Source organism: Hemitrygon akajei, chromosome 19 (genome assembly GCF_048418815.1).
Source record: "Hemitrygon akajei chromosome 19, sHemAka1.3, whole genome shotgun sequence".
NCBI lineage: Eukaryota > Metazoa > Chordata > Chondrichthyes > Myliobatiformes > Dasyatidae > Hemitrygon > Hemitrygon akajei.
The window spans coordinates 24934191-24960276 of NC_133142.1; the positions used below are offsets into that span (position 1 = coordinate 24934191).

Here is a 26086-nt window from a genome sequence, read left to right on the forward strand (position 1 = left end):
TGCCCATCTGCATGGATGAGCAGAGAATTCAGTAAGTGCGTAATGGGAAAGCTCTTGCATAATAAGTAGCACGCAGTTTCAGATTAGTGTTGTCAAATGGCATCAGAGCTTTGAACAGTCTATGAACACTACATTGTTATTTTTTCTTTGGCACTATTTATTTGTAATTCAAAGTAATCATGTCATTGCACTGCATTGCTGCTACAAAACAAGTTTCACATTTTAAGAGACAGATAATAAACCTGATTCTAATGATCTCAAAGAAATTATCTAAGCTTTGGAAATATATAAAAGCAGGGATTCAAGGATGGAGAAATATGAATTACTGTATTATAAACTAATTATTACATATAACTCTTTACTTAGAGACCATAAAACCACAAGACACATGTAGGAGCAGAATTAGGCCAAAAAGCCCATCAAGTCTGCTCTGCCATTCCATCGTGGCTGATTTATTGTTCCTCCCAACCCCATTCTCCTGTCTTCTCCCTGTACCCTTGATGACCTGAGTTATCAAAATCAACCTCTGATTTAAATGTACTCAATGACTTGGTCTCCACAACCATCTGTGGCAATGAAATCTACAGATTCACTACCCTCTGGCTGAAGAAAAACCTCCTCATCACTGTACTAAATGGAAATCCCTTACTCTGGGGCTGTATCCTCTGGTCCTAGACTCACTCACTATAAAAATCATTTCCACATCCATTCTATCTAGGTCTTTCAACATACAATGAGATTTCAATTAGATTCTTTTAAACTCCAGTCAGTACAGGGTCAGAGCCATGAAATGCTCTTCATAAGTGAACACTTCCATTCCCGGAATCATTCTTGTGAACCTCCTCTGGACCCTCTCCAGTGCCAACATATCTTTTCTTAGAAAAGGGGCCCAAAACTGCTCAAAATACTCCAGATGCAGACTAGCATTTGTTGTTGAAAAATTACTTGAATCTATAAAAAAGACTGAGTGACTAAGACCTTGGAAGCTTTTAGCCCTCAGAGGAAGAGCTAGTGTGAGTTTGCAAAGTGCAGTTCATTCCTGTCAAACTTGATTGAATTCTTTGAAGCATTACTGAAAAGAATCAACTTTTAAATAATTATTTTATAATTATAAATGCAGAAACAAAATTAATAGAAATATGAGCCCCTTGAATGGTGAAACTCAATAGGTTCAATAGGTAAATTTAATGTCAGAGAGATATAAATAATATACATCCTGAAATTCTTTTTCTTCGCAATCGTCCAGAAAACAGAAGAGTACCCCAAAAAATGAATGACAGTTAAATGTTAGAACATCCAGAGCCCACCCTCCAGCTCCCCCCCCCACGCACAAACAGCAGCAAGGCAACAACAACCCCCAACCCCATCAGCTAAAAAAGCATTAGCGTCCTTAACTTCCAAAAGCAATATAGGCACGTGGTATCACATAAACAGTATTCACATGAAAACCATTAGCATAAATTATAGCAACACACACAAATTGCTGGTGGAGCACAGCAGGCCAGGCAGCACCTATAGAAAGAAGTACAGTCGACATTTCAGGTTGCGACCCTTCATCAGGACTAATGGAAAGATAGTAAGAGATTTGAAAGTGGGAGGGGGAGGGGGAGGGGGAGACCCGAAATGATAGGAGAAGACAGGAGGGGGAGGGGTGAAGCTAAGAGCTGGGAAGTTGATTGGCAAAAGGGATACAAGGCTGGAGAAGAGGGAGTACCATAGAACGGAAGGCCTTGGAAGAAAGAAAGGGGGAGGGGAGCACCAGAGGAAGATGGAGAACAGGCAAGGAGTTATTGCGAGAGAGAAAAAGAGAGAAAAAAAATTAAAAATCAGGGATGGGGTAAGAAGGGGAAGGGGGCATTAACTAAAGTTATAGAAATCAATGTTCATGTCATCAGGTTGGAGGCTACCCAGACGGAATATAAGGTATTGTTCCTCCAAACTAAGTGTAGCTTCATCTCGACAGTAGAGGAGGCCATGGATTGACATATTGGAATGGGAATGGGACCTGGAATTAAAATGTGTGGCCACTGGGAGATCCTGCTTTCTCTGGCGGACAGAGCACAGGTGTTCAGCGAAATGGTCTCCCAGTCTGCATTGGGTCTCACCAATATATAGAAGGCCACACCGGGAACACCGGATGCAGTATACCACACCAGCCAACTCACAGGTGAAGTGTCGCCTCACCTGGAAGGACTGTCTGGGGCCCTGAATGATGGTGAGGGAGGAAGTGTATCGGCAGGTGTAGCACTTGTTCTGCTTACAAGGATAAGTGCTGGGAGGGAGACCGGTGGGAAGGGATGGAGGGGAGAGATGAATGGACAAGGGAGTTGTGTAGGGAGCGATCCCTGCGGAAAGCAGAAGGGGGGAGGGAAAGATGTGCTTGGTGGTGGGATCCCATTGGAGGTGGCAGAAGTTGCGGAGAATTATATGTTGGATCCCGAAGCTGGTGGGGTGGTAGGTGAGGACAAGGGGAACCCTATCCCTAGTGAGGAGGCAGGAGGATGGGGTGAAAGCAGATGTGTGTGAAATGGGAGAGAAATTTGAGGGCAGGGTGAAAGTTGGAGGCAAATTTGATGAAGTCAATGAGCTCAGCATGCATGCAGGAAGCAGCACCAATGCAGCCGTCGATGTAGCGAAGGAAAAATGGCGGACGGATACCAGTGTAGGCTTGGAACATGGACTGTTCCATATAGCCAACAAAAAGGCAGACGTAGCTAGGACCTATACGGGTACCCATGGCTACACCTTTAGTTTGAAGGAAGTGCGAGGAGCCAAAGGAGAAATTATTAACAGTAAGGACCAATTCCACTAGATGGAGGAGAGTGGTGGTAGAGGGAAACTGGTTGAGTCTAGAATCCAAATAGAAATGGAGAGCTTTGAGACCTTCCTGGTGGGGGATGGAGGTATATACGGACTGGACATCCATGGTGAAAATAAGGCGATGGCGGTCAGGGAACTTGAAATCATTGAAAAAATCCAGAGCATGAGAAATGTCACGAACATAGGTGGGAAGGGATTGAACAAGGGGGGCTTGAACAGTGTCAAGGTATGCAGAAATGAGTTTGGTGGGGCAGGAGCAAGCTGAGACAATGGGTCTACCTGGACAGGCACGTCTGTGGATGTTGGTAGGAGGTAGAAACGGGAAGTGCGGGGTGTGGGAACTATGAGGTTGGGGTGGCAGTGGAAGGGAGATACCCAGAGCTGATAAGGTTAGTGATGCTTGGGAGACAATGGCCTGGTGCTCCTTAGTGGGGTCATGTTCAAGGGGTAAATAAGAGGGGGTATCAGCTAGTTGTCTCTGTGCCTTGGCAAGGTAGAGGTCAGCTGCCTGGCCTGTTGCATTCCACCAGCATTTCGTGTGTGTTACTTGAATTTCCAGCATCTGCAGATTTTCTCATGTTTGCATATTATCAAAGTATCAGTTTCTTGCTGATGCCATCAAGTTCAAGAACAGTTCATTCCTTTCTTGAACCACAAAACTCTAGCACACTATGAACACGTTAACCACTTTACACTAAAATGGACCTTGCTCTGAGTTTTATTCTAAAAAATGTATAATTTATGTTAATGATTTTCATTGCATCTGTGCATACCCCTAATTGTGTATATGACAACAACTTTGCCTTTGAGAATATATTTTGATGCAGAGATTGATAAGAAAAAGAAATTCAGAGGATTGTGGGGAGATCATTAAAATGTCATGCACAGCTAAAGGAAATAGATAAAATAAAAAGCTATTCAAATGCAGACTTTGGCACATAGAATATGGATTAAGAAATATAAAAGTTGAACTGGTATATATGAAATTCAGAATAAATAATTATATGATGATGATGATGACGATAATAACATTTCTAAGCTTTGGAGAAACATGACAGCAAATTTATCAAAATAATACCTGGATTTCAAAGATAGAATTACAAAGAGCCATTGTACATAGGAGGTTTGTATACCCTGGGACTTCGAATAGTTAAGTGAGGATTTGATTGATCTTTCAAAACAATGAAAAGAACTGATGTAACTACTTCTGCAAACTGAGGTGTCCAGACTAGGGAGGGAATAATGTAGCTGGGAAACATGCCTACGTGTAAAGGATGGTGGATGCTTGGATTTTTAAAAAATACAACAGCATTTCTTTCTTGGTAAGTTATTGATATTAATTATGAGGTTGATTTGTTTTCTGTTAACCATGAGAAATGACCAATGTGCAGATTAAAGTTACAAAAAAGTCATGAAATTGTTAAAAAATTAAATGCCATCTGCTACTTACTTAAAAAGAAATCAGATTAATTACAATCTTGATTACACAATTAAATAATAGAACTGCAGTACTTTTGAATGAATCTGTAAAAAAAAACAACTTGCCTTTATAAAATACCCAGTGTGATTAATCCAGTTTAGGCCTGATTTTTCTTTTTCTTCTCTCTCTCCCTCTCCCACCTTTCTCTCTAATTTTGTCGAGTCCTCTAAATCGCATATTATCATATGCCATATCAATATTGCACTGCATAAAATCATACAAGAAGTGCTATCTGAAATAATAATTTTATTGTACCAACCTCTCAGCAATATTCAATAATGGTGGTCAACATCTGCTTAGATAGTTTATATAATTTTGGGAGCCTAATTACAACTAAGTTGCTTTTGTACATATATTTATACATTGCTTATTTAGTTACTTAACAATTGGGTTTTACAATTAAAAGAACTGTACACTTACTTCAGTGAATTATAGAAACTTCAGCAGAGAATATAGTTATCCAGGGCTAAGTACTGGCTGCTTAATCAATGCTCCTTATTGTACCGAGCAATGAATGGAGAAATAAAGCACAAGAATGGGAAAAATGAGAAAATAAATATGTTTCAAGTTGCAGAGAAGGGGAGAATGTGAAGAGAACAGAAGAAAAATCTGTGGTAGGAAACACACCCAAGCTGTCAAGGGGAAAAGCTGCTTTAAAAAATGGCAGATAGGGCAAAAGAAATTAAAAGATACAGCAATTAGTAGCATAGTGGTCAGCACAATGCTTTACAGTACAGGAATCCTGGTTCAATTCCCATCACTGCCTGTAATGAGTTTGTACATTCTCCCCTGTGGGTTTCCTCCAGATGCTCCAGTTTCCTCCCGTAGTCCAACCCAATTCAATGTTTGGTAGGTTAATTGGTCAATGTAAATTGTCCCATGATTAGGTGAGGATTAAATCGGGGGATTGCTGGGCAGTGAGGCTCAAAGTGCCAGAAGGGCTCTGTATCTAAATAAATAAAATTAATTTTCTGATTTTGTTTTGGATTGTTAGTGTCACACCGCTGGTTTTTGTTAAGGGTTGCATGCCCTTAAGAAGGTGTGGACTTTAAAAATCAAACAGCAGACTGCAATAGTACATTCAGTGCAAAGGTGTTTACATAAGGCCTTAGGACTACAGCTCCAAAACATCAGTATGAAGCATTACACACTCTCTCCCTCTTCACTTACACAAAAATGAGCCTTTAAGTAAGAATCTCATAACTCTAGGAGAAAAGGATAGTCCATCTTTGGAATGCAGTGGGAGTTGTTACCATGAGTCTCAATAATTACATAAGAACAAAAACACAGGGTTTCACATCCTTTTTTGCAATCACAAAGGTCAACAAGTACATTCATCACAATAAGATCACAATGACATTGTGCAACAAAATCAATCAACAACTAACCATTTTCCAGGAGCCAGCACTCTCCCCTATCCCCCAAAATGAACTCTTCCGCTGAGCCACCTCAAACCGGCACCTTTTTTAAGACACCCCACCCAGCAGTCAGGTTCCCTCCCTGAAACAGGAAGCCACAAACAGGACACGTCAAAGAATGCCACTGTCCTGGAATGTGCAAATACAAACAAAATTGTCCATACTGCACATTCGCTTAGCGTGTGCACCCGATAAGTATAACGCCAGCACTGCTAGACAGGGATAATGAGAATTATGAGGCTACTGGGGGGGTGGGGGAGGTGAGGAAGAAATTGCTTGTGGCAGACCGGTTCTGTCACAGTTAGCATCCACTGACTTTTGTTCCAAACCTTTATTGCAGTGCTCATTTTCTCTATCTTTTAATATATGCCCTTTAATATTTTATCTAACACACAACTAACAGCTTTATATACAATATTAATTTTCTTCCACCAGTAAAAGTTCTGTCTGAATATTATACACAGCAATGCTAACAAGGGAGCTATTTCTTCTCTGATACTATTGCTTCAAATTACATACATAATCTACAAAGGTTTGAATTATCTATGAAACAATTCATCTACTCCACATGATTAGCTTAAATGCCAAAGTTTTAGAAATGTTTTATCAACATAAGTTATGTGATAACCAATGTTCGCTTGATAACTGGTTAATGTAATTTATTTTTTAAAAACTCTCTTCATAACCAATACATAAATTACAAACTTGATTTAATATTATTAATTGTCCATTTATCTCCAGCTTGAATACACAATGGTTCAGGTTATTGAATGCCTGGAAGATCATAATTTCAGCCACACAGATAAGAGGACCATTTATTCAAAATAGACAAAATTAAAATTGTTGTTATTAATTCACAACTATAATGCTTATCTAAATGTATGATCACGTGTATCATAAATCCATCTTAGAGTACTGTAATTACACTGGACAACAAGAATTTTGCTTCCTGAATACTTTTGGGCATATCTTATGGATTTTGGGCTGCTGATCATGAAATTCACCATGAAATTTCCCTATGATGCACCATATTTTTGAAATTGCCTATATTTCTTATTTCAATTCATAATTGAAGTTAATTAAAATGTTGCCCACAATGTAAGCTGAAAAGTTTTCTATCTTGCCCAGGGATGCCTTAGGCAGGGTGAATGCTGCATGGCAGGACAGATTCTAGCAAGGCTATAAAAGCATCACGCATGCACTGCTTTATGTATTGAGTTTACATGTCTATTGGTTTGTGATTACATTGATGAAACATGCAGAGCATATTTCACGTACTCATTATAATAAAGTAATTGTATTTTCAGGAGTATTTGTGAAAGCGAAATGTCTTGCTATTGTTACAACAGCCGTAATACTTTCCATTATATTTGTGGCAAGTATGCGCTTAAATCTCAAAGACAAAGCATGACTCCTCTTATTAAGAAAGCCTATGAGCTCTACTTTGGATGTAAAATTAGTGACCAAGACAAAGCCTGGGCTCCTCCAATTTGATGCGTAACATGCGCCATCGATCTTAAAGCTCGGGTCAGAGGTGCTTGGAAGTCTGTGCTGTTTGTTGTCCTAATGATATGGCGCGAACAGAAGGATCATGTGATAGACTGATACTTCTGTCTGACCAAGTGTCTGGTTTCTCTGCTAAACACAAGAGATCCATTGAATACCTCGATCTCCCATTAGCCATAAGACCTGTGCTGCATGATGACAGTCTTCCAGTACCAAAGCCACCAGAGACATGAAATATCTAGAGGAGGCAGATGCCATGATACACGAGCCAGGAATGGAAAACAATACTGATTTTGAATGCTCTATGTTGAGTGATCCTCATCTGATAACTCAATCTCAGTTGAATGACCTAGTCAGAGACTTGGGTTTGTCAAAGACCGCAAGGATGGAATCTGCTATCGCTAGGCACAAAAATTTCCATAAGTATTTAGATATTTGAGACAGATATTTCACAGAATAACTGATGCCAAGATTAAGGAAGGCAGTTTTGTCAGTCCACAAATCAAACAGGTAATCAATGACAGGCAGTTTGAAGAACTGGCACCTGAGAAAATCACATGGAAAGCATTCAAGGAAATTGTTGAAAATTTTCTTGGCAACTATATAGTACCAAACTACATGCAGCTAATTGATAGCAACCATGAAGTGCAACAATCACAAAAGATTCATTTTCTGCATTCCCATTAAGACTTCTTTCCTGCAAACCTTGCTGCTCTCAGTGATGAGCTCACGGTGAAAGGTTTCACCAGGACAGTGTGGTCATAGAGAAACCATAAGACCATAAGATCCAGTAAGATTTAAGAGCAGAATTAGGCCTTTGGCCCATCAAGTTTGCTCCATCATTTCATCATGGCTGATCCAATTTTACTCTCAGCCCCAATCTCCTGCCATCTCTCTCTATCCCTTCATGTCCTGAACGATCAAAAATCTATCAACCTCTGCTCTTAATATACATAAAAACTTGGCCTAAACAGCTGCCTGTGACACAGAATTCCAGAGGTTCACCACTCTCTAGCTAAAGAAATTCCTCCTCTTCTCCATTCTAAAAGGACACCCCTCTATTCTGAGGCTGTGTCCTTTGGTCCTAGACACACCCACCATAGGAAACATCCTGACCACATTCACTCTATCAAGGCCTTGCTTTTATATTCTAGTCCTCTTGAAATGAATGCTAACATTGCATTTGCCTTCTTCACCACAGACTCGACATACAAATTAACCTTTAGGGAATCCTGCAGGAAGACTCCCAAGTTCCTTTGCACCTCAGTTCTTTTTTGTACTTTCTCTCCATTTAGAAAATAGTCAACCCTTTCATTTCTTCTACCAAAGTGCATGACCATATACTTCCCGACACTGTATTCCATCTGCCATTCCTAAGTCTGTCTAAGTCCTTCTGTAGTCTCACTACTTCCTCAAAACTACCTGCTCCTCTACTTATCTTCATATCATCTGCAAACCTTGCAACAAGGCAACTGTTACATTATTCAAGTTATTGATAAAATATAATGTAAAAAGAATTGGTTGCAACACAGACCCCCATGGAATACTTCCAATCACCCTCAGCCAACCAGAATAGGCTACCTTTATTCCCATTCTTTGCCTCCTACCAATCAGCCATTGCTTTATCCATTCTACAATCTTTCCTGTAATATCATGTACTCATAACTTGTTAAGCAGCCTCTTTGTGGCACTTTGTCAAAGACCTTCTGAAAATCCAAATACTCAACATCAACCAAATTTTTTTTGTCTCCTTTATCCAGTTGCCCTGATACTTTTGGAACAGTATCAGGGCAACTGGAATCCAGCAATGCTGGCTGATTATTGGTGGATACTGAAGTGAGAACCCTCAGACACTAAGTACAAACAAAAATCACCAACAAAACATTTTAACTTAGTTGAACTATTGCAAAGTATCTGTACTGTTATGCAACTAAATGCATTACATTCAATAAAAAGTTAATTTCTTGTTTCTCCAAACTCCTACGTGATACAAGTAGTCTGAAATTATATCTATGCACAGCTTCAAGCAGTCTATCATAACCAGAAAAAAATTTTGAGGAAACAAGATTTTTGGAAAAAAAAGGTTGTACAGTGTTATTTTGGGAGTCAGCAATTCCATTAATTTGTTTTCCTTCATCATACACTGAAGATTATTACCAAACTGTAGTTGTTTACACAAGAGATTCTTTTCTGGGCCTAATGAAGGGCCTTAACCTGAAACATCAACAGCTTATTCCCCTCAATGGCTTATTTTGATGTTCGTTTACATCTTTCTACTTTTACAGAAGACTAAATTATGTACAGTACTGTGTAAAAGTCTTAGGCACCCTATATTTTAATATATTTTCAGATGGTATGACCTCCACACAGCCCTGATCTCAACATCATCGAGGCTCTCCGGGATTACTGAAGAGACAGAAGTGAGAACTATGGCAAGTTCTCCAAGATCCAAGATTGAACAACCTACTAAACAATTTTCTTATAAAACTGCATAACTGATGCACTTTTAAAGGCAAAGGGTGGTCACACAAAATATTGATTTGATTTATTCTTTTATTGTTTGCTGTTCTTAACTCTTTTGATATTTAGAAACTTTTCATTACTTTGCTTTACAGAATAATTTTACATATGCCTAAAACTTTTGCACAGTACTGTATAAACATGCTGATTATGTTTACTTTTTTAACTTTACTGGGATATAGCGCAGAATAGGCCCTTCCAGTTCTTCAAGCTGTGCTACCGAGCAATCTCCTGATTTATTTCCAGCCTAATCACAGGACAATTTACAGTGACCAATTAACCTACAAACCAACATATCTTTGGACTGGGGGAGGAAACTGGATTACCCAAAAGAAATCCATGTGGTCTCGAGGAAAACATACAAATTCCATGCAGGCAGCAGCGGGAATGAACCTGTATTGCGAATACAGTAAAGCATTGTGCTGACCAGTATGCTACCATGCCACTATGTGGATCATAATTTCACTGAAAACTGAGAGTAATACGCAATCTGCTGACCAGAATCTCTGTAAATAATATAGAAATAACAATAAAACTGGAAAACTTGCTTTGTTCGCAAAAGACACAGAAGAGTTGAACAGTACCAAATTACCAAAGGATACTATACTGAAATACCTTGCCATCACTTAGATTATCACAATAACCCCCATTCATTAAGAATTATCAAAAATTAAAGCATTAAATATTTATAGAATTCTGTATAATTTTTGAGTATCATGCAATAAAACTCTAAGAAAGTTTAAAAAAATTAAAGTATATATAGATTCACAGTTAGCAATTTGAAGGAAAATATAATTACATTTCCAACTTTAGATAGTAAGTGTAATATGCCAAACTGATTTTTCTCAAAGCATAGTACACAGTTCAAAAAATATTCAGAAAGAATATCTGCCACTCAATGCAAAACTTGAAATGTATGGAACTATTGAGAGATAACCTATATAACAGTGAAAGATTGTATGATTATGTAGCAAGTCACAATTATTTCAACAATCACTTACAATTTTTCGTTTGATGATACTGAGTGGTATTTTTGCATGTAGTGGAGTTGCAGAAAATTCCTTATGGATAGTTGATAAATATAGGCGCCGTTTGATATTTCCCAAATCAGTAATCCTGAAGAGAATGAAATAAGAAAAACCTTGTCAATCCGATGATTTTTTTTTCTGAGGAGAGCTGCATATATTCACATCATTTATATTCAGGTCATATAGAACATAGATGAGAAAATGGAATTTAAAAATAACCCTTTTTACAAGATAAGTAATGAGTTTTCATTCCCCTATTCAAAACTTGGTGGCCATGGGCCTAAGTATAATGGAACCACTTTACATGCTAATTTATATCTGTGTTTGATACAGAATATTACTGGTCTGCAACTTAGGAAGAAATTCAATTTGTATACAGAATGAACAAAGCTTTGATAAACCTGCTTGTTCTTGCACTTCAATTTTATGTCATCTCAGAGAAATGTACAACCAAATAAAGAAAAATGTTATTCAGTATCGTTCTCAAAAGTACAAATGACATTATATATAGGATCAAAGTTTGAAAGAAAACATTTTCTGTCAGTTTTAGTTCTCAGAGATGCATTTCTAAATCTGATTTACCATGCTCATCAGAGACCCCAATAAGCTCTTGAATTGTGCATCTATGTACACATACCTTCAGAGATAAACTAAGACTCATTCACTTGGAACTGAATTACATCTATTGGACAATTAAACTTCAGCATCCATATATTCCTATGTCCTGGTATTATACATCTGGAACTAAAAATAATCATTTTGAATTATTATACCCTGTATACCTCTTTCAAAAGAAATACTCATGGACTGGGATTTCTTGGATAGGCAGGCGGACACTTATATAGATTTTTAAAATAATTAAAAGGTTATAAAAATCTGTAATTTAATTTTGAGGCACAAACAAAAAAAATCTGCAGATTCTGGAAATCCAAGCAACACACACAAAATGCTGGGTGTCGGCCCAAAACGTCGACTGTACTCTTTTTCGTAGATGCTGCCTGGCTTGCTGAGTTTCTCCAGCATTTTGTGTGTGTTGATTTAATTTTGAGGGGTCAGCTTACATAATTTTTGATACATATATTTAACCGGAAAAATGCTGATACAGAATACTGAAGGTATCCAGGTGGTCTTTTTACTTTTGAGGTTCTACTCACAAGGAATCTACATCTTCTGATCTTATATTACTTTGTTCTAATAATTTAATTTCATTTTTATACCAACAGGGGCACCCTCCTCCCCACCTGTCTTTTCAATAGGATGCCTAGCTCTGATGCTCTTTTAGCTATGTCTCTGTAATGCCCACAATATCATATCCACCAACTTCATTCTGGGCTATGAACTCATTTGTCATGTCTAGTACACTGCAAGCATTCAAATTTCAACACTGTCAGACCTGTACTCACTACAACCTGTGAGTCTACCAGTGAGGAAGTCAAGCATCCAGTAGCGGAGGCAGAGCCACGTTTTGGAGCTTGTTATTTAAAACTGGGGGTGTGATTGTGTTGAATGCTGAGCTGTAATCAATAAACCGCCTAATATAGGTATTAGGTGATCCAAGGCTGAGTGGAAAGCCAGTGAGTTTGCACCCACCGTAGACCTGTTGTGGCCACAGAAGAATTGCAACAGGTCCAGGTCCTTGCTTCATGACCAACCTCTTAAAGTACTTTATTGTAGCAGATGTGAGTGTAAGTGGATGATGTCACTGAGTCAGCTCGCCCTGCTCTTCTTGAGGACTAATACGATTGTTGCCTTTTTGAAGCAGTGAGAGATTACAGATGTCCCTGAATACTTTTGCCAGTTGGTTGGCACAGGTTATCAGTGCCCTCCCAGGTACAGCTCAGAGCCTGATGCTTTGCGAGGGTTCACCCTCATGAAAGATGTGCTGACGTTGGCCTCTGAGAAAGAGATTACAGGGACAGCAGATGCTGGAGGGAGATGCACAGGTGTAGTTTTATTCTCCTGTTCAAAGCATGATAAAGCTTTGAGCTCATCTAGAAGTGAAGCATCACAGCCATTCATGATGTTAGGGTTTCACATTTTGTATGAAGCAATGGCCTGCAAACCCTGCCAGAGTTGTTATCTCTAACTTCAATCAGAATTGTTTTTACACTCTTAAAATGGCCTTTCTTAAGTTGTACCTGGGCTTCATGTATAGTTCTAGTTCATTGGTCTTGAATGCCACAGATCTAACCCTCAGCAGACTAGGAATCTCCTGGTTCATCCACAGCTTTTGGTTTGTGTATGTCTTTCAGATTCAAAGAAAAATCCCTGAATATTGTCCAGTCCACCATTCAAGGCTGTCTAGTAAGCGCTCCTCCTGCTCTGTTGACCATAACGGCTTGATCCTTACCACTGGTGCTGCTGTCTTTAGTTCCTGCCTATATGCTGGGAGTGGAAGTACATACAGCCAGTTGATTGGACTTTCCAAAGTGTGGGCATGGGATGGCACGGTAAATGTTTTTGATGGTGGTATAACAGTGGTCAAGTGTGTTGGCTCCTCTGGCTCCACAGGTGATATGTTGATGGCGGTTGTTCAAAGACTTCTTCAAGTTGGCCTGTTGAAATCCCCCACAATAATAGGGAATGCATCCGGATGTGCTGTTTTGTGATTGATCATGGAGCTCAGCTCATCCAGTGCCAGCCTCTTTGGCTTGTGATGGAATGTAAACCACTACCAGGATGATGGTGAAAAATGGATGACATTTATTTGCTAGATATTCCAGGTTGATTAAGTAGGACTGAGACAGAACCACCACATCTGTACACCACGATGAATTAAAGATAAAGCATACTCTACCTCCTCTACCTTTAAAAGAGTGAGCTATTGTGTCTTTGCAGAGAATGGTGAAGCCATAGGGCTTCAGCACTGCATCTGAAATGGCGGTGGTGAACCATATTTCCATGAAGCAAAGTACACAGCAGTCTCTAATGCCCCTCTAATCTTGCAGTCTTGCTCTGAATTCTGCTTTATTTTCTAGAGAGTGCACATTCACCAGTAGGATGATTGGGAGTGGGAGTCTAAAACTTCTATGTTTCAATTATATATGTAGACTAGCATGTCTTCCATGCTTACATTTTCTTAAAACAGAACTATACTCGCAACTTGAGTCTGACATCCAGGAGCCAACGATTTTCAGTATTAATAGATTCTGTTTGAATAGCTTAATAGAACGCTGTTTCCTCAGAGCTGCATGCAAAGAGTTGTAACTTATCAGTGCCATTTTGTCACAAAGAGAGTATGAAAATAGCCAAAAAATATATCTGAAGCAGCCCTAGGGTAGTTTACATCTAAAAACCTACATCGAAATAGGCTTCATCAACTTTGCCTCCAACTTAGACCCAGCTTCAGATTTTCCTGGTCTATTTCCAACACCTCCCTCCCTTTTCTTGAGCTCTCTCTCCATCTCTGGAGAGAGCTTATCTACTGATGTCTATTATAAACCTACTGTTTCTCACAGCTGCCTGGACGATACCTCTCCCCACCTTGTTACATGTAAGAATGCCACCCCCTTCTCTCAATTTCTCTGTCTCTTCTGTAATTCAGCAACCCTTGGGCATTCTTCCCATTATTGAAGTTGGAAGCTACAAATTTTAAGATATGATCAATACTTCTGTGATTTCCAACTTTGTTTCCCTCACAATCTAGGTTGCAGCTCACATGGGTCAGTAGATATTAACATTTTAAGTATAGCTACCCTTTCTAGTGCCTCCTTTTCCTCATTTGTGATTTTTAACTTACTATGTCCATGACAAATTCCTTTGTTATGATTCTAATGGCTTGTTCTTTCTTGATAAGGAACAATGTGAAGTACTCATTTATTATCTCACCTGTGATCCCTGCCAGCACAGGAAGATGCCCTTTCAGTCCATTTAAAAAAACTCTTCTCTTGTTATATGGTTACAAGTCTAAACACAAATTGAAGATGTTTAGAAGATATTTATTTTTGTCATCAGTCTTTTTCCATATTTTTAATTTCCTCTTTTACTTCCCCTCTGATCTTTCACTAATCAATCTCATTCTCACTTGTGTTATCAACCCAGCATCCAACAAAATGCTATTTTAGTTTTGTTCTCCTCTTTGCTCAATAGAGTTTTAATAGCTTCAATTGCAGCATATACCTCTCTTATAGCATGTTACATTCGCTGTATCATTGACATCTTCCTTAATAGCCTCTCCTTTTCAATAGTTTTGCCTGCCAATTATTGATTCCAATTTCTCCTCATCAAGTGTATTCTTATCCCAATGAAATCGACCCTTCTCCAACTGATCAGCTTTCCCAAGCCAACAAGATATTGACTTGCTAAAAAATGCTTTTTTTAGTGGATTAGACATCCTAAGCACAGAAAATGTCAAATGAATACAAAGAAATGTCTAGCTCAGCAGATATAACATCAGGAACACACTTAATAGCATGATTGTTTATTTACAGTTCACTGTGTATTTAAGACAGCATTGGAATAACACAAGTTGCTTTCATTCATATCTGTTTCCATGGTTATTCTAAACCTTATATGTCTTCCATTTGGATGGTTGATTCTCTGGAATCAAACCTAGTCATAGTTCTTCATTTGTGGGGCTAGCAATATACTGGAAATTCCCTTAAACACTTCAAAAATGTTTCCCTCTAGTTTCCATCCAGTTTAACATATTTCAAAAGCGAGGCACTTTGCAAGTGCCTTCTGCCTGAATATTATCTCTGCATCATCAAGGTTACCCTAATTCCTCCCTGTAGTGCTAACAGTAACCAGGAATGACACATGATTCTGAAGAAAATTTAGCCTGAAACTTTGCATGCCCCCTGGTGTGTCCACATGCCTTGATGCCCATTAACCAGAATACAGCAATGAATTAAACACCAATATAGTTGTGAGCTTGGCTCAGGAATGTCAAAAGGCATTGAAGCAAACCCTACCTAATTGATGGTAATTTCTTTGTATAGTGCCTTCCAGCAATTCATGCAACTGAGCAGGCTCCAACTGACCTTCCTATGGATTTGGACAATAAGGTTAAAGTATTGGAAGTGATAATTAAATCCTTTTTACTAACCCTTGCAGAATCTATGCGGTAAACAAAAATAAGGACATTGATAAACACAGGAGTTGGGGGATGGCTTTGTCAAGCACCTTTGCTCTGCTTCAAAAGGCTGGATCTCCTGGGGGCCACCCATTTCAATTCAATTTCCTATTCTGACATGTCTATACATGCCCTCAGCTACTGCCATGATGAGGCCAAACTCAAGTTGAAGGAGCAAGTCCTCATATGCCATCTGAGTAGCCTTCAACCTGATGACATGAGCATTGATTTCTCCAACTTCTTGTATTATTAACCCCTCCCTCCTTTTCTCTTTTTCTATTCCCCATTCTAGTTACCCTCTTCCCCCCTTCTTTCCTCCTCACTTGCCCATCGTATCTCTGTGGTTCCCTCCACATCTGTAGATGTGAACATATTCAGGCCATTTACAAAAACAGGTGTGTATAAAAGGGGCCAAAGGATCATTGGGGACCCAAGTCACCCCAACCACAAACTGTTCCAGTTGCTACCATCTGGGAAACGGTACCACAGCATAAAAGCCAGGACCAACAGGCTCTGGGACAGCTTCTTCCACCAGGCCATCAGACTGCTTAATTTGTGCTGACACAACTGTATTTCTATGTTATATTGACTGTCCTGTTCTACATACTATTTATTATAAATTATTATAAATTTCACATTGCACATTTAGATGGAGACATAAAGATTTTTACTCCTCTTATAAGTAATAAAGTCAATTCAATTCACCTGACCTTTCTTCCATAATCCACTGTCCTCTCCTATCAAATACCTCTTCAGTCCTTTATCTGCTCCACCTATCCCCTCTCAACCTCTTACTGCAACCTTCTCACCCGTGCACTTTCCCCCTTAACTGGGCACACCTATTACCTGCCAGCTTGTACTCTTTCCCCTCTCTAATTGTGGGAAAATGATTCAGATCTCTGCCTGCAATTACACTCAACAGTATTTACCTGGGAATAGTTAAGAATTTTGTTAACTTAGATCCATTGTGACAGACACCATGTTCTCAATGTGAAAATGCAATAGCAAGGCAGGCAACAGTTTCATACAATTCACAAAATGGCTCTGGAAAATTAACAACCTCACACTTATGATTAAGATATTGACCTGCAAGGTCTGTATTTGCCAGTTTGCCATATGACTGTGAAATTATGGACCACGCAGTTGACAAGATGCACCTTTGGTGCTCAGTGCTAGCTGCTGTTGAAGCTCAGAATTTCTTCGTTTGAACTATTAGTTGGAGGTATTTCTGCACATACAATCTACACAATATGAAATATTCTAAAGTTCCCATATAACATTTTAATTCAAAACAACAGGACCCAGTGCTAATTCTGAAATCAATAACTTAAGAAAATGTTGTATTCTTGCTCCATCAACTTTTAGATACTTATTATTTGGTGAAACGTAATTGTTTCAATCCTCATTGTTACCTCAGTTTCACTGTTAAAGTTTATATTAAGTGATTATACATTTGTTATTAACTTGCTAAAAGCAACAGTTCCTACTCTTTCTATCCATGCTCACCAAACTCCTTTTTTTATACTTTGTGGAAATGTGCATGCTATGGATTAGGATAATCTAGACAGATTTATAACATTGAAATTCTTAATTAGGAATCAAATGACAGCAACTTCAGAAAAGCAGTTCAAGCTGGCAGCCTAATTAACTGTGAGTTAAAAGTCCTAACTGCCAGATTCACATGGACTAACACTGCAAGTGAAGCAATCAGTTAAAGTTAAGAAATTCTAAAAGGAACACCTGTGACCTAAAATTTTGTTTGCACAATGCCAAAATTAAAATTATTTTTCTAATTCTCATTTAAAATTGCCTGATATCTCTGTAGGATATAATGCCCATTTATTTTCATTATTCACCAAAGGAAATCACTTAGAATGTCAAGTGGATATCTTTTTCTTTTCAGCTGATCATAATATCCAATGCTATATTAGCTGGCAAAATTGATCCCATAACAATAAATAGTAATAACGACTTAATGTTTTGAAAATTGCCTTCTCATATTTAAATAGTGCATTTAGATAAGCCAGCAAAATTTACTTAAGAAATTAAAATTATTATAATCTTAAATACTGTCCATGTCATAGAGTCACAGGAAAGTACAGCACAGAAACAGGCACTTTGCCCCATCTTATCCATGCCAAACCATTTAAACTGCCTACTCCCATCAACCTGCACCAGGACCATAGTCCTCCATATCTTAAACGTTGAAATTAAGCTTGCACACACTACTTGTGCTGGCAGCTCAATCCACACTCTCATGACCCTCCAAGTGAAGAGTTTCCTCTCTAAACTTTTAACCTTTCACCCTTAACCCATGGCCTCTGGTTGTTGTCCAACCCAATCAAAAGCCTGCTTGGATTTACCTTATCAATATCCCTCATTATTTTGTATACCTCTATCAAATCTCCTCTCAGTCTTCTACATTCCAAGGAATAAAGTCCAACTCTATTCAATCTTTCCTTATAACTTAGGTACTCTAGACTAAGTCAGGTCCTCCAGACCCGGCATCATCCTTTTAACTTTATTCACATCTTTCCTGTAGGTAGGTGATCAAAACTGCATGCAATACTCTAAATTCGGCCTCACCAACATCTTACACAACTTGAATTTCCAGATATCTTTTCTCTATAGCACTCAACAATTCCCTACTGTTCACTGTGCAAGATCCAAACTGGTTGCTCCTACCAAAGTGCGACACCTTGCACTTGTCTGCATTAATTTCCATCTGCCATTTTTTAGCCCACTTTTCCAACTGGTCCAGATCCTGCTGCAAGCCATGATAGCATTCCTCGCAGTCCACTATTGCCTCAATCTTGGTGTCATCTGTAAAGTTGCTGATCCAGATAGCCACATTATCATTCAGATCATTGATATAGATAACAAGTTACAATGAACCCAGCACCGATCCCTGTGGCATTCCACTAGTCACAGGCCTCCAGTCAGATTGGCACCCATCTAGTACCACTCTTTGGCTTTTCCCACAAAGCCAATGCCTCATCCAAGTTACTACCTCATCTTGAGTGCTGAGTGACTGAACCTTGTTGACCAACCTCCCATGCGGGACCTTGCCAAATGCCTTGCTAAAGACAACATTCACTGTCTTGACTTCATCAACTTTCCTAGTAATTTCCCCCCAAAAAAACTTTATAAGATTAGTTAGACATGACCTACTACACACCAAGCCATGCTGACTATCCTTAACCATGCCGTCCAAATACTCATATATCCGGTCCCTTAGAATACTTCCAATATCTTTCACACTACTGATATCAGACCAATGGCCCCATAATTTCCTGGTTTATTTTTAGAGCCTTTCTTAAACAGTGTAATAACATTGGCTATCCTCCAATTCTTTAGTATCTCTCCTGGCACTAAGGATGATTTAAATATCTCTGCTAGGGCCCTAGCACTTTTTGCACTTGACTCCCGCAGGGTCTGGGGGAACACCGTGTCAGGTTCTGGGGATTTATCCACCCTAATTTGCCTGAGGACTACAGACACCTCCTCTTCTGTAATCTGTATAGGGTCCATGAAGTTAATACCACTTTGCCTCACTTCTATAGACCATGTGTCCCTCTCCAGAGTGAATGCAGATGCAAAAAATTCATTCAAAATCTACCCCATCTCTTTCAGCTCCACGGAAAGATTACCATGATCTTTTAGAGGATCAATTTTGTCCCTTGCAATCCTTTTCCTCTTAACATATCTGTAGAATTCCTTAGGATTCTCTTCACCTCGTCAGCTACAGCAACTGCATGTCTTTGGCCTCCTTGATTTCTTTAAGTGTTTCCTTGCATTTCTTATGCTTCAAAAGCACCTCAATTTGCTCCTAGGTGCCTACAACTGCTAGGCACCTCCTTTTTTTCCTTAACCAGGGCTTCAATATCACTTGAAAACCAAGGTTTCCTAAACCTATTATCTTTATCTTTAATTCTAACAGGTACATACAAGCTTTTTACTCTCAAAAATTCACTTTTGAATGCCTCCACTTTACCAAGTATACCTCTGCCAGAAAACAGCCTGTCCCATTCCACACTCCATGGAATAGACCTATCATTTTACATATTTACTTTGAAACTAATGGCATTTTGACCACAAGCTGCAAGTGTTCCCGGACACAAACATCTGCCACCTGCCCTGTTTCATTCCCAAATAGCAGATCAAGTATCACACACTTTCTCATTGGGACTTCTACGTACTGATTAAGGAAATTTTCCTGAACTTATTTGACAAACTCTATTCCATTTAGTCTTTTTACAGTACGGGATTCCCAGTCAATATGTGGATAGGTAAAATCACCAACTATAACAACCTACACACACAAAATGCTGGTGGAACACAGCAGACCAGGCAGCATCTATAAGGAGAAGCACTGTCAACGTTTCAGGCCGAGACCATTCGTCAGGACATGAGATCTCTTTACAAATTTGTTCTCCTAAATCCCGTGAACTGTTGGGTGGTCTGTAATATAGCCCTATTAACATGGTCATACCTTTCTTATATCTCATTTCCACCCATAAGGCCTCAATAGGCGAGTTCTCCTGTCTGTCCTGACTGAGCACTGCCGTGATATTTTTCCTGACTAGTAACGCCACCCCTCATCCTTTAATCCCTCCTACTCTGTCACGTCTAAAACAACGGAACCTTGGAACACTGAACTGCTGGTCCTCCCCCTCCTCTCACTAATGGGCACAATATCATAATTAATTTGCCATTTCTACAATACTTCTTGCATTGAAATATATGCAGATCAGGATATTAGTCGTACCATTCTCAAACTTCTGATTCCTGACTTTGTCTGAGGTCTTACCAACCTCTCCACTAATTGTTTTGGCACTCTAGTTCCCACCCCCCTGCAACTCTAGACTAAAGTCCATCATGCAGCACTAGCAAACCTTCCTGCTAGGATATTAGTCCATTTCTAGTTCAGGTTCAAACTGTCTCTTCTGTATGGGTCCCAGCCTCCTGAATAATCCAGAGTTCATCCAGTTCCAGCTTCAGCTCCTTAGCGAAGATTGTTAGAAGCTGCAGCTGGCTGTACTTCTTGCAGGCATAGTCTTAAAGGACGCTAGAGATCTCCCTACCCTCCCACAGGCTGCAAGAGGAGCATTCCACTATCCTGCCTGGCATTTCTACTGTTATAACTGAACAAATAGAAAGGAGGAAGAACAATAAAGTGTAGTGGGGGGGGGGGAGAAACTATTTTTGCCTTTTCCTTACTGAAGCCTCACCTCACTGATGCATCGAAGAGCTAAAGCCTCAAAATCTCCACTTTAACTCTAACTGCTCTGCTCGCCCCTGTCTTCCTTTAATTTGTTCTTGCCAATAAATCCTGACCTCGGATTGGGTGCTGCTCAGAGCTGCAAACTGACACGAGTCCCGCCTTTTCTACTCAATCGGTGAACCTGAGTGAGCTACGTCTTCCTCAGGCTACTGACATCTGACTTGGCGCTACTCAAAGCTGTAGACTGCTGTGGGTCACTTGATTTGACCACAGCATCTGCAGTGTACTTTGTGTTTGCTGTGGGTCACTGTCTTTTCTACTCAATCAGCAAACCCGAGTGAACTACATCTTCTCTTCCAACCTCCAACCTCAGATTGGGTGCTGTTCAGAAGCTACTCTGCTGCATGTCTACTCTCTGTCAAAAGCTGTCTACTCTACTAATTACCAATTCAAGTAATGCTTATTATAATACACAATGATTACTTAAAATCTATTAAACTTTTGTTGTATTATATTCTAACTGAAATATGGGTGCATATGCCTATGTATGTAAGTATGTTTGGGAAAGGGATTGTGGGTGTGGAGAGCTGGAGGCTTATTAGGAATTTGATAAAAAATAGGGTGAAACAAAAAAAATACTAATTTTTCCCAAATGTCAATGCATTAACTATCTCCTGAGAAACCAGGATTAGTGAACCACACAGCACAATCGTGTTGGTCTATGGTCGCCAACTCGTCAATCGCGATCGACTGGTCGATCTTTGAGACTTTCCCAGTAGATCTCAAAAAAAGAAGAAAAATAAATACACAAATACTGTTGAGAGATTGTTTCCGGGTTGCGGAGTTTTAGTTCCTTTCTTTCTGCCCAGTGCGCATGAGCGTAGCTCCCCCGCACTACACAGTGTAATTCAGTGGTCCCCAACCACCAGGCCGCGAGGAAACGATGAGTCAGCTGCACCCTTCCTCATTCCCTGTCACGCCCACTGTTGAACTTGAACCCACGCGAGGTCATCAGTCGCCTAAACGCAGTGACACCCTTGCGCCAGGGATCACTGGTTGGCCTCGCCAACCACTGTTGTTTTAATTGATTGAAAATGAATAAAATTAGCAGAGATACTTACTGTCATTGCCTTTCTGCATAAAGTCAAAATAAAAAACTAAATTAACAAAAATCACTGCTTTTAGAATCGGTGCCCGTTGGCCCAAATGGATAATGTAACACAAGCACATGCAGCTAAAGCTATTTATAACCAATTCTCTCTGTAAGGTCTAATGGCCGTTTCTGGCATCTGTAAATCTGAATGCTTGAAACTGCAGAATGCAAGACAGTTCTGAATTGCTTTACGGCTTATGTCTCGCCAATTATCAGTGACAAAAATCACTGCTTTTTGAACACAAACACACGCAACCAACACTATTTAAAAGTAGTTTGCTCTAAGCACAGTGTACGGTCTAACGGACACAGAAGTGAACGCGATTGGTGCTAGTTTTAAACTGCTCAGCTACAATCTCCTGTCCCAATTAAGTGGCAGAATGTTTCAAATAAACATAGCAAATCCAGGTTTTTTTCTTGATTAGTTTTTGTTCTTTAAGAATTTGCCCAGATTGAAAACCTGACAGAGTGGTGCCACAGCAGCAACTTCTCATTCACTATCAGCAAGAACAAGGAGGTGATTATTGACGAGGAGGAGGAATATGGAGGTTCATGAGCTAGTCCTCATCAGAGGCAGAGAGGGTTAGCACTTCCAAATTCCTCAGTGTTATCATTTCAGAGAACCTGTCCCGAGCCTAGCATATAATTACAATTGCGAAGAAAGCGTGGCAGTGTCTCAATTTCCTTAGGATTTTGAATAGATTTGGCATGACATTCAAAACTTTTACAAATGTCCATAGATTTGTAGTGGAGAGTATATTGACTGGCTGCATCACAGCCTAGTAAGGACACACCAATGCTCTTGAATGGAAAATCCTACAAAAAGCAGTGGGTATGGTCCATCATGGTTAAAGCCCTCCCAACCACTGAGCACATCTATGCAAGGCATTGTCACAGGAAAGCACCATCTGCCCTCATAGACCCCCACCACCCAGGTCATGCTGTCTTCTCGCTGCTGTCATTAGGAAGAAGGTGCAGGAGCCTCAGGACTCATACTACCAGCTTCAGGAACAGTTATTACCCCTTAACCATCAGGCTCTTGAATTAGAGGGGATAACTTCACTTGTTGCATCACTGAACTGTTCCACAGCCTACGGACTCACTTTTCAGGACTCTTTATCTCGCGTTCTCCATAATATGCCTTATTTATTATTGTTATTTTGTTGATTTTTTTCTTTTTGTATTTACATAGTTTGCTGTCTTTTTAACATTGGCTGTTCATCTTGTGTGTGGTTTTTCATTGATTCCTTAATGATTTTTGTATTTACTGTGAATGCATGAGAATCTCAGGGTAGTACATGGTGACATATATGCATTTTGATAATAAATTTACTTTGAACTTGTAACAATCATTAAACTTTAACAGGCAGGTTGCACAATGATGTAATCCAAATGGAAAATGTGTCAAAGATGCTGTGGGAAATGCATATTGTTCTTCATAACACACATTTGAACCCTTTATAAAATTATAAATTTTTAAACATAGTTTTCTTCTTATATCCTAACATAAATTTAGAGATAATTATATTTATTTTAAGATTATCCTTAGACATCGTTAATAAAGACAGAGTAATTAGGGTTCCAGTTGATGTCCATGAAACCATATGATTGACATAAAATTGCAACCAATGTTAAATAACAAGCTTCATGCTGCTCATCATCTTAGGCTCAAAAGTCTGCAGCTGACATCTTCAGTGGATTTCTGATTTGCTTGAAAGATAAACTATCTTGTCTGTACCATTTATCTTCTCAAACAGACAATCCATTTTCCATAACATAATGAGCATTTGAAGATACCAAGTGCTTAATTCTACATTATACTGCTGGTAAGAAATTCCAATTAAAGTTTATTTCCCTGCCTCTCATTCATCACATTGTGTTGACCTTGTCTGCTTCAGTTGCAAACTATATTTTACAAATAAATACATGTTGGGTTTTTTTAAGAGACTCCTTTCAAAACCAGTTTCAGTAGTTCACAAATAAATAAAATACAGTATGACATAAGACTACATGATACGAGGCCTCAGGATTAATGACATTGTATTTTTCACTACACCTTCAAGGTTAGTTTATGTATTCTGTTGTGTTAATATGATTAAATTTAACAGCCAACAGTTTGAAAATGCATTATTTTTACTGTCTTTCCAATATTTTCAGAAAACATTTAACATTCTATTAATTTCAGAAGCGTTGGTATTAACGGATAATTGCAATGTATTCAATTTTATCACAATTTTTCATGCCTGTATGCAGCAAGCTAAAAACAAAATTTGAGATCTAATTTATAGTTGTTCACAGCACTCGAGTGTTACAAATGAGTTCAACCAATAAGAGCGATTCTAACCATCTTCCCTTGACATTAAACAAAGGTGACCCCCAGGACATTGATAGTGGGGTTTTGGCAGCAGGGGACACTTAAATAAATTAGATACATAAATACAGAGGTTACAACAGCAAGTCATTGGCTAGGCCTCTAGTGGCAAGTGGTTCAACGCCTGCATCTAAAATGTTAAGAAGGTCATTTTAATAATGTTTAATTTTTAATATCCCAAAAGTTACTACATGTTTTGAATGTGAAAATTATTCAAAATATTATTATCCTAATTAGCAACTATGATCAGAATTCACCGTAATCAAAGTGGTTCTGAGAATCCAGATAGATGTCTATGCTGAGACAGACAGTTCTCAGAAAATCTACCCAAATACTTCATTATGCAAACTAGATTAAGGAAAAAAAACCTTTAATGGTGTTCATTATTGAAAGTTCACTACAAATGAATGAAGTCATTTTTAAGCATACTTTGAAAACAAATGAAATAGAAACACTTTCTTTGAATAGTTCAGCTTACATTAGAAGTCATTTAAAAAAAAAGTTCAATTACATCCAAGATAATAGAGCTCTAGTGTAACACCACAATTTAATAGCCTTTGCTGAATGGTACTAGAACATAAAATGTGCAATTAATATTGAGTTCCATGATAGTAGTGGAAGATTACACGAGTATCATACATCAAAAGCTTCCAATTGACCGAGATCTTGATTTTAAATGGCAATAGACTGCCAGTGAGACTTGGCACTGAAGATGCAGTGATTTCTCAGGAATCAATAATTTTCTATTACAACAACTGCATAAAGCGCAGATAGTAATTCATCATGCATAAATTAACTGTTCAACAAGAGCATTAAATTAATCGAAACAGGATAAAGTTAGAAATTGCATTGAAGACATTTATAGCTTTTCTTAAATAAGAGAACAATGCAGCAGATTTGTAATGCAATCACTGGAGTTGAACAAACTGGCAAGAATAAGTAATACTAAGAAAATAAGGTAGTCCAAAAGTAACTATCAGTATGTATCAATTTTTCCTGCTATAACAATTGCTCCCAAACACAGTTAATTTTTAAGTTTAAAAAACAATTCAAGTTACGGATTTTGAAAGAAAATTCTCACTTTACTGTTCTATTAAATGTAAAAATACTGTGATTTGTGGTATCAGATCTAATTACAGAGTTGCAACAATTTTTTTCTTAGCTCAGCTGTGAACAGATCTCTTACCAACGAAGGACTCTTGACCTCACGATATATATCATTATGATCTTGCAGTTATCATTTACCTGCACTGCATTGTCTCTTAGCTTTTAAACTTTATTCTGCATTGATATTGTTTTACCTTGTTCTAGCTCAATGCACTGTGTAATGAGTTGATTAAAGCAAGACAAGCTTTTCATTGCATCTTAGTACAATAATAAACTAATATCAACAATACCAGATGCCCACTTAAAATAAAATGTTTAATCAATTAAAATTGTATCAAAGACTCTCGCCTTTTTCAGGTTATTTCAAAGAGAGCTACATCAATGC

General features: G+C 38.7%; 1 protein-coding gene across 1 annotated transcript in view; it reads right to left on the reverse strand.

The window, feature by feature from the left end:
• The window catches only part of cfap20dc (CFAP20 domain containing), a 567108-nt gene that overhangs the window by 341762 nt on the left and 199260 nt on the right, over positions 1–26086 (reverse strand). Inside the window, exon 5 of the mRNA XM_073072294.1 lies at positions 10746–10860. Coding sequence (XP_072928395.1) covers positions 10746–10860 — 115 coding nt within the window. The remainder of the gene's footprint in view (positions 1–10745; positions 10861–26086) is intronic.